The sequence below is a fragment of the Notothenia coriiceps genome, unplaced genomic scaffold (assembly GCF_000735185.1).
Source record: "Notothenia coriiceps isolate Sejong01 unplaced genomic scaffold, NC01 NC01_scaffold00034025, whole genome shotgun sequence".
Taxonomy (NCBI): Eukaryota; Metazoa; Chordata; class Actinopteri; order Perciformes; family Nototheniidae; genus Notothenia; species Notothenia coriiceps.
Genome location: NW_011366726.1, coordinates 750 through 11,090, shown reverse-complemented (window position 1 = coordinate 11,090; position 10,341 = coordinate 750). Strand labels below are relative to the sequence as shown.

The 10,341-nt window shown below is 38.6% G+C and overlaps 1 protein-coding gene across 1 annotated transcript; it reads left to right on the top strand.

Moving 5' to 3' along the window:
* The first annotated feature begins 1,011 nt into the window (after positions 1–1,011).
* LOC104961926 (zinc finger protein 236-like) lies at positions 1,012–9,670 on the top strand. Its single transcript, XM_010790288.1, has 5 exons — positions 1,012–1,083; positions 3,122–3,264; positions 7,685–7,849; positions 7,940–8,118; positions 9,532–9,670. The coding sequence occupies exons 1-5, from the start codon at positions 1,032–1,034 to the stop codon at positions 9,668–9,670; spliced, it is 678 nt and encodes a 225-aa protein (XP_010788590.1). The 5' UTR covers positions 1,012–1,031.
* The last annotated feature ends 671 nt before the right edge of the window (positions 9,671–10,341 follow it).

Below are 10,341 nucleotides of genomic sequence, written 5' to 3'. Positions count from 1 at the left end.
CTTTTAAGACTGAAAAGATTGTAAAAATATGAAAAATAAAAGAGAGGACTTAGTGTTGGTCTACCCATGGCACTAGCACATGAAAAATGCCATTTTAGGGGATGTTCGAGATTTGATCATTTAAATAATATTTTGAAACCACTTTTTCTACAACTCTATATACATTTTGTCTCAAGACAAGTATCCTTAACACAACAAGTGCGTGTTTTAGCTTTTTGGGCATGGCTTATTAGATTTTTTATATGGGGGACATGAAATGTCCTCCAATTCTGGAATGACCAAATAACAAACTATGCTATATCATCACTTTTCTTTTTTGCTAATAGTTTGCTAGATTGTTACTTTTGGAATTATCGGTTAGCTGTTTTGTGTTGCATGTCCACTTTCAAACGTTTACTTTATTTAGTAGGTTGTACCCCTACCAGGCTAGATTTACCAACTGGGTTTCAAAGTAAAATATGCTATCGGCTATAATTTCCTGGTTAAACATAAAATGATTTATATGTGCACATGATGTTTAATGTATAGTAGATAGAGCAGGTGAATATGCAGCAATCATCTCTGGGGCCTTGTTATTTTAGTTATTAATGTACTTGAGTTGTGCATGTTGCTCAACTATTCCCTTTTTAATACCTCAAAACTAAAGACAAAACAATTTATTTCAGGGATTCTTGTGACAACATATATGTTCCGATATTAATTTACAATAACTGACAACAACAAACACAAGTTAAAAGTAATAGCCTGCAGTTAAACTGGCTCTGACGGTGTAGGTCTATTTTTTTAAATATTAACTGTTTGCCTAATAGTTTTATCATAATTATGAAGTAACCCACTCCCTTATCAGTAAAACTGAAAAATTGTGTTTTTTGTGTGAACCTGAAGATGCATGTACAATGTACCTAACGGTAGATGTCTCCCTACTCCGTGCAGCTGTGTATCTTCATGGGTACAATGCTGTATACAGATGACCGAGTCGCCATTTTGAAAGGCAAACCGTTCACAGCACACCCGCCCTGAGTACTGGAACTATGCCGCGGGGCCGGCCTCGCAAACTGAGAGTTAAAAGCAACGACGAAACAGGTAATAAGTACCAAAATGCAACGAATAAAAAATACAGATAATGGCCTATCCAAATAACTGGCTACTGTTTAGATAGGCATCTCTGTATCTTATATAATAACACTTCAATGTAGTGTATATAGTCCCCGGATATAGTATTGCGGGTGGGCTTTGCTTTGCTTTGTGAAGGAGTGATTGAGGCGGAATGATATTAATAAGGTTTCGGTGGCTCTTCTTATTGGCTTCCAGTCTAAATTGGTGTCCGCGAGGGGAAGAACCGCGGTCTCTTTCGTAGTGATAGTAAACGTACAATGTTGTCACTTATTATTTGTTTAATAGTAATTCGTCGTTAGCATGTTGTTGCTAACTAGCTCGCTCTGCTACTGCTAGCGTCAATGCTAACACGCCAACCTTTTGCCATTGTTATTTTGATACTGTGAAGCGTAGCGAGGCTCTCCTGCTACTGATGGATCCGTGGCATTCCGTGCTGCATGACCAAAACAAGTCGTCATTTTCACGTGAAGACATGAAGTGTCGAAATGTGGAACGCATTCATGTGCTGGCAGTTTGGTATTATCTTTAGAAAACCACGATAATATAGCCGAGGTACTGTTTTTGTGACATGTTAGCTGGATAACTTAAATGGTACGCTATTCAACATTTTCCACAGATATATTTGAGCAACTACAATTCGGGAACTAAAACAAAATGTTTGCTTTAAAATAGGGGTTACGTTTGTATTTCATAGTGGATTAATATCAGTCAGTCACATACTGTAGGAATGCCTACGAGTGTGACAGGCAAGATGGATGTGTGGAATCAAACTGTTGAATATCAATAGGCTAACATGTTCACACGAACAATATTTAATATAAACTTTATTTACGTATCACTGCAAAAGCACGAGCTACGAGAGTGAAACCAAATTATTGAATACATACGTTGTTTTCATGTATCTTCAAGTGAGAGAACTACAGTGAAAAAACTTTATTGCATTATGGATACATTTTAAGACTAATACATTATTATATAAAGTACTATTTAAGAGTAAGTTAGGGGCTTTGTTGGTCCTAAGTGAGCTTATATTTGAGGGTTATCACTATTTTAATAGTCACATTTAAAATACTTATTAGGCCTATAGGAAAAATGACAGCAGGCCAAATTATAAGCTAAGTAAAAGTGATGAAATGAAAACAACTTTTCATGCATTCTTTGGCACTATTTCTTCATAGTTAAACTAGGCTATTCCACTTCTGAAATAGCCTGCCTATCCCCCACAATGACAAACCATTCTACTATACCAGAACAAATATATTTAGTATATGTACATGATATGCAATACGTGTACAAATAAGTATTCCATATCTAATTGAGTATGCCAAAAATACAGTAGCATTTTGCAGAAGTCTGCATGCTGTTCTGGCTAATCTCACCCTAAATCCTTTTCACAGTCGATATAATGAGCAAGAGGGTCATAGTTCAACGAGTGCAATGACTGAGTAGTATGTCCCAATTGTATGCATGCTGCATCTAATAGTACATTCAGTACTTTCTAAGGGCAGCTGTAGTACATAGTGGAAATCAAAATAAAATGTTTGCGATTTTCAAAACAGCCTAACATTTGTATAGACTAGTACTATTCTTCTTTGGTATGTTCTAATGCCGAACTTTCTTAGTTTTAAAGGGAGTTTATTCACACAGTTATAGCTACCCTACTACCCATCATATGGGCAACATCTCCCATGAATATTTGTAAGCTTCAATAAAGTCAAAGGCCTATAATGTGCATGCCCCCCCACGTTTGATGAATGCTTTTTGAAGAAAGTTAAAGTTATACTGTCCGACACACACAGAGATTTTCATATTAAAATGTGCGGTTACTTTTTGGCAACTCCGGCCACAAAAATACAGTCAGGATGAAAGTCTTTGGTTTTAGATTTTTTTTTAACATAAAACTACAAAAATAGTAGAAAATGCACCATATATTTATTCTATAATTGCAGTAAAGCCTCTTTAACCAAATGAAGATACTTTATTGTTCTCTCTTGTACTCGATCAGATGCAGATCCCAGTGGCGCTAAGGCGGATCATTTTGGGGAAGATGGAGAGCTCAAGAACAAGAAGTGTACAATTTGCGCCCAGATTTTTACCACGGAGAGCCAACTTCAGAAGCATCTCCGCGAACATGAAATCAATGATAAGGTACGTTCCGGCACCTGGTTAAGAGACAGTGAACACAGCTATTAACCTAATTCATCCAAAACAACATCAGTAGAGTATGTTTTATCTATCATAGGCTTATATTTGTATTCTTACATTACACACATATCTGGCAAGTATAACGAGTTCATTAGAACCTTACTTTTGTATTATTGCTGTCAAAAAGCAGTTTCATATTATTGCAGTTTGGTACAGATGACTTGTGTAACAATGACCCAGCTACAGGTTGGAATTGGGCCAAGCAAGTGCCTTACCGTCAAAGCTTGAGGCGTCCTAGATTTTCAGCTCAGATGATTTTTCACAATGTGGAAGCTGCTGGTAGAGGACATTGTTTATTTGAAAATTTCAGCACAGGTCTACCAATCACATTATTTGGTGGCAGCTGCTTCCAGATCGTCTGCAATGTGCTATTACCAGCAGCATTGTTAGACATCCTCCTGGATTTCTAAATACAAAACACATCTGGCGATATTTACTTATCCATATGCGACTTTGCATTAGAGCCCTAGACATGCTCAATTAACAGGGTTTTTGTTCATTCCGAAGATGTAAATGAGCACAGCTTCGGTTGAGCTGATTAAATAAACTGCACGGGAAATAGGGCTTGATGCTGGGCTTTTTAACTGAGCAAAAAAGCACTAAACATTGTCTGCTCCTGAACTTTGAAGACTCCATTCTGGATGAATGATAAATCAGTGTGTATGAATGGCTGCTTCAGTCATAGGACCATGTTTCTGGAAAAATACCTGAGATAGCTTACGGCAAGAAATGAATAATGTAATCCCTTCTGAATTGTGCCATGAATACGATGTGAAAAGATAACTATGCAACTCAAGAAAGAAAGGGGATACAGTTGAATTATAAGTCTGCAAAAATATTTCACCAAAAAAATAAAATCCTTTATATGAAATCACTTTCTCTCGCTTATAACGATGCATGTGTGTTTCGCACCGGGATGTACTCACACAACAAAAGCGGCTTGCTAGACTATTTTAGCGCAGACTTATAGGGATATTGATCTCTTTCAATAGTCCTGGGAGAACAATGTGAAACGTGCCAAGGTAACTGCCATGTTGGTGTTGACTTTGTGCGAGACGAGAGATGTAGAGTGTATTCACAGAAAAACTAAATGGGTTATGACAAACAGCGACTTTCTTGAAAAAGTTGAGTACCGTACTTTGCCTCTATATATATATTGGATTGGACTTGCTGTGAGCCACTTTGGGGAAATATACATTTTCGTATGACAAGTATACGTACAAAATAATTGTGTTTTAATTCATGTTGAGTAATGCAGATTTCTGAAGTTATTAGGCCTAATTGATGAGTTTTGATATTGGTCTTGTCACCCCTGAGTGTCCTAAGTGCGCCCTCCTCTTTCCGCTCACCAGCTGCAAAAGCTTTTGCAACACACGTCTTTGCCCTATTCCCCCTTTTAAGATCCATTTACACTCCCTTTCTGTCTCTCTGCCTCTCCCTCTCTTACCCACTCTCACACACACATTACACACTGAAGTAATGGGTGTCCACTGTGTTCTATTAGCAGGAAGGTAAGGAAACATTTGATCCCCTCTCAACCGTCTCTTGGAGCATTAGCAGGCGATAACGGGACCCTCCGTTACCTAATTTACAGCTGCACCTGTGGTAGTGGTTCAATCTACATTCACTTAAATATGCACTCTCCAGGCTGAAGAGCAGCCGCCTGGAGGTCTGCCACTCGGAGTCAGACTCACTGGTAACTGCTCCAGGCCTTCATTGCAGACAAAAAGTACTCTTAAGACACTCGGCTACTCTAATGTAATTTAATATTGGGGCCATTTCTTCCTCCCATCGGATATTCTTTAAAAAAAATGCTTTTCTACCTTTGTTGGTCTTTCTGTTACCCCCTCTCACTAGTAAAAGCACAGAAATACAAAGATTATTTATCCCACCTGTTGCTTTTTGATTTGCCGATCATGTTTCTAGGGGACAGTTAAGTTGGACGGAGGGAGGAGCATAGGAAGATAGCTTTACTGGTCCAAAATACATGCAGTTACTTATCCACATAATTAATAGTGTATAGGTCATGTTGAATCTCTTGGTACATCTTTTGGTCTTATCATAGTTGTTTTTTGTCTTTGGTTGTTTTTCCCTTTGTAGTCCTGTTGAGTCTCTTTGAAGTTGCTTTGTGTCTTTTTGTGGTCATTCTGTGTCCCTGTAGTCACTCTTACCTCATTCACACCAACGGTGTTTCAGGGCCGGTTCGGAGCTGGAGCTTGAAAAGCACCGGGTTTTCCTCTTCACACCGCAGCGGAGCAGCCTCTTAGCTCCGGAATCCGGTTCATTTCGAGCACCAAAAAATTGTCCGGCCAGAGCAAAAGCACCACATACGTCACGCTTACGTCGAGGCGGGGGCAGGGGCAGGGGTGCGATCAACTCCTGAACAACAACAAAAAGCCAACGTTTTATCCAGTTTGTACACAACGATGGAGAAACTTAACAAGCAGCAGTGGTCCACTGAAGAGACATGCTACCTACTGGGAATCTGGTCTTCCGAAGAGGCACAGAGGAAGCTGGAGCACAATCGGCCATTGTTGTTGTTGTCGGTGTCAGCTGTGAGGGGTTTCCGCGCGGTTTGGCTTTATGAAGCAGGCACGCAAACGGTTACGTCATGACGCAAACGATGACGCAATGACGCAGCACCAGTCGGACTCTAGGCAGTGTGAAAAGAGCCGGAGCTAAACCGAAGAACCGGTTCTGAACCTGAAAAGCTCTAGCACGGAGCTTGAACCGGAGTTGCGTTGGTCTGAATGAGGTATGTGAGTGTCTTTGTAGTTGTTTTGTGTTCCTTTATTTGTAATTTTGTGGTTGTTAAGCCCCTCTTAATAGTGGTTCCAAATCTCTTTGTAGATTCTTTGAAGCTATGTTTGCATCTCTTGTTAATTGTTTTGGTCTTTTTGAAGCCCATTTTTTTTGCATCATTTTTCTTTATAGATATGATGCGGGCCAGAGAGAGCCTTTATTAATGATACAGTGTTCAAAATGGTATCATATTGCCCAGTTGCGAGCCGTGACTTTTATACCTATAGGCCCTCTGACCCCCACCCCTTCCCTTGAGTTATTACGTCACAGCGTATACTTCAGCGGAATATCAAAACAACGGCCCGGGGTGCAACACACATCAATGAAAGCGACCCTCTACCACACAAAACAACACCTGTAAATAACCCTATTTGTGTTCTTTGATGTGCCTTGGCAGTCTTTGAATTGAAAAGGATATTGCATTGTGTTTGTTACTTTCGTTGCAGTTGTATGTCTTAAGTGTAATTTGGCATGCTTTTATTTTGAAGGCGAGTTAACGCTGTTGACATTAAGTTGTTGTTGCTATGGAAACAAGAAAAGTTTCACAGCGGGCGGAACTTGTCATAAAGTCCGATATGATTGGTCAATTGTACTGTCATTTGACATTACTCTCTCGTTCAGTTACTATAGCTGGGACCTCTGTGAATTCATAGCTGGACCGCCCGTCCTCTTCACAGTAACTCACAGAGACGAGCTTCTTTCATTTAACCCTTCACATTCCAACAGAAACTGAATAGGCAGATTCGAAGGATTTATTTCTTTGGAAATGTTATTTTAAATACAATTAAATCAAGTTATTTTTGGTAAAACTAATGAAAATTTAAAATTTTTTTTTAATGTTTTTAAATATTATTTTGTAGAATATCTTAGGCCCTCACAGAGGGCCTAGAGGGCCTTGAGGGCTCGCCACTGATATTGCGTTATACTTCCACGGGCTCGGTTGTCAAACACAGGTACTTGGCAGCAGATACCGCATATACAGCCAGCTGTAACCACTGAGCATTCTGCTGCCAGTTGTGTGTCTTTTCACAGTTGTTTTGATCCTCTTTGCATCTCTTTTAATCTGCGTTTCATCTCCTTGTAGTTGTTTTGTGTCTCTTTGCAGCTGCTTTTCATCTCCTTGTAGTTGTTTTGTGTCACTTTGCCGCTGCTTTTCATCTCTTTGTAGTTGTTTTGTGTCTCTTTGCAGCTTTTTTGCACTGCTTTAAAGTTGTTTTATGTCTCTTTGCAGGTTTCAAAGTTGAGTTGGTCTCTTTATAGTTGTCTTATGTTCCTTTGTGAGTCATTTAGAGTCTCTTTCAGGATTAAACATGCCTATTTGTATACATTTGTTTGAAGGTGAAGGTAAGTAGTACCCCACACAGTTAGACCCCTTTGGCATGTTCAGTAATTCATCCTTGTGCTCAAGTGAAGGTTGCACTTTAATTTACAAGGATTCCCGTCTCCACCAAAGAAACAGAATTGCCAACAAAAAGCACATGATGCAGAGGGACACATTTGAAATCCTTTACATCCTTAACATTCCCTTCCTTTCATTGAGCTTTTCCTCTCTCTCTTGCAGCCTCATCGATGTGACCAGTGCCCGCAGACATTCAACGTGGAGTTCAACCTCACACTGCACAGGTCCACGCACACAACCTCTGACTTCACATGCCCCGTTTGCACTAAAAGATTCTCACGCATCGCCAGCCTCAAGTCTCATATCATGCTGCACGAGAAGGAGGAGGTTAGTGACCTGACCCTTCCAACATAACACCATCTTTGATTTGAATTCACAACCAGTTACAAAGAAAGAATATCTTTTTCGTTTTTTCAGAATTTGATCTGTGTGGAGTGCGGAGATGAGTTCATTCTTCAGAGCCAGCTGACCTTGCACTTGGAGGAGCACCGCAAAGAGCTGTCGGGCGTCAAGGTCTACACCTGCAAGAGCTGTGACAAAGAATTCAAAACATCCGCACACCTCAAGGAGCACATGAAGAGCCACGTCAAGATGAGGTCAGACGGGGCTGCAAGATGCCCATTTAGATCATTAAACTGTGTCAGGTGGAAAAATTGACTCAAAGGGAAACATGAGTCTAACAGCTGTCGGCCTCTTGTTGTAGGCAATTTACCTCTCTAATATTGATATTGGGGTGTGTAGCTGCTGTACCCACAAACATATCATATTATTTTCCAATTGATATGCCAAATGAATAACAAAGAGGCAGTGTATGTGAGTCACCGAGAAACAGCAGTTAGACCAACAAGAGACAATCATTCTGCCAATAAAAAATACAAAAACAGCTATTTTGTTGGGGAGAAGATAATATTACAATTATTCATTTCACATGAATTGTTTTTCTGGTAATTTTGGCTGTGAAATATACTCACAAGCTGGAATGAACTTCAATCAAAAAGGATACATTGATTTGCCATTCAACAGAGTTGGATCTTTTCTACATTTTCATTGATTTTGATAAGTGGAGGGCCACAGTCTTCAGTGCCGTGTGCAAACTCTCTATAGAGTATTAATAGTTGAAGGTTGACATTAGAACTAAGGTAAAGAAAGGTCCGAGAAACAACAGCAGAAATAACACACAGTTTGGGAGGATGTCTCTGGTACATACAATGTAACCATTGTACTGCAATCCTGCAATACAGTACCTCTAGTATGTGAAATGTAAAAGTTAAAATACATTGTGTATCTTCACTTTTGTTCAAATCCACAAGGAAGAATACTGAAAATATTATAAAAACACTGTGTCTAGGGAGAAATAACTATGTTTTTCTTGCTCTTTCATAACTTATGTTTTTATTTTAATTTAATTAATATTGATAATAATATTAGTAATAAAACAAGGATGAATAGCCAAAACAATTATAAAACCAAAAGACAGTAGATGATAACCAGCAAACTCAACTATAAAAGAGGGACTATTCACAAAACGACAGGAATAGAGTATTAGTAATAAAAGAAAAACATTATGAAATTAATTACAAACAAATTGTGAAACTATCACCAGAATCAGGTTTATTGCCAAGTAAATGTACACTTACAAGGAACATGCTAGACTGTATGGTGGTACTTACACAAACATTGTATAAGGAAACAAGTTGTAAGAGCAGAAATATATAATTATATTATATTATAAAAAGAAAATATAAAAAGAAAAAAGTAATATTTCTTCTACTTAATATTAAAAGAATAAAGATAACTATTTGGAAATGTGAAAAATACAGTATATAATATTTTCAATGTTATCCAAAAATGTGCAGATTCAGAGTGATACGCAGGGCTCACAATATTTCAATGAACAAAATCTTCTCACATGATGTGCAATGCATAGTATCTATGTGGTGTGTATGTGATCATCTGTACTTGTATGTAAAACCAACTTGACTTCTGTTGTGTGTTTCCTCTTTCCACAGGCCACTCAGCTGTAGTTCCAGAAACTACAAGAAGAACATCGACCGCAGCGCCTTCCAGAACAGCTGCCATCACTGCGGAAAAGCGTTCAAAAAACCCAGTCAGCTGGTTAGGCACGTACGAATACACACAGGTGAGTGAGGAGCTCAGAGAGGGGGTGACACATGTTGGTAATGTAGGGGTACAAACAGAAGAGTTGGGGGTTCTGCTTCTCAAAAATGTAATTGATGTAATAATTAAGTATTATATAACTAGAGTCTCACATTTGTCTTTCTGAAATGGACTTACTCTGATTACATTTTCCTCGATTAGCTGTCTACATAACAAAGCACCTCTTACTTCACCCTCCCTTTCTTTCCTTTTTTTTGTTTAATACCTTTAATATTGATCAGTGCACATGAAAAGAGCAGATACCCGTTTAACGTTAAGTATCATAATTAGAATATAGAAAGAAAACAACAATATAATGAAGTACTGTGCATCTGAATCGATCCAAAGAGCAACAAGCCATACTTTCTGCATTTCAAAGGCGTAATCAATCATACTCATCAAAGTTCAAAACAAAGCAAAGCAAAATGGAAAAAAAGGTCTAATCAAGAAGATAAGAATTGAAATGTTTTCTAGCTTTAGAAAGGACATTTAAGCGCTGATCCACCGAGTGACATAACTATGGTTGTACTCTACTGGAAATCAAAATGAGGCAAGATAGGGAGAGACATTTATAGTTAGTCAGAATAAGTTTGTCATAGTATGAAAGCAGACATCATTATCTAACAATCATGCTTCTATTGGCTAGCACTACATCTCAAAGT

Coding starts and splice junctions, on each gene's coding strand:
- LOC104961926 (XM_010790288.1), top strand. CDS start 1,032: ATGCCGCGGGGCCGGCCTCGCAAACTGAGAGTTAAAAGCAACGACGAA. Junction 3,265..7,684: donor AACATGAAATCAATGATAAG/GTACGTTCCGGC, acceptor TCTCTCTTGCAG/CCTCATCGATGTGACCAGTG. Junction 7,850..7,939: donor TGCTGCACGAGAAGGAGGAG/GTTAGTGACCTG, acceptor TCGTTTTTTCAG/AATTTGATCTGTGTGGAGTG.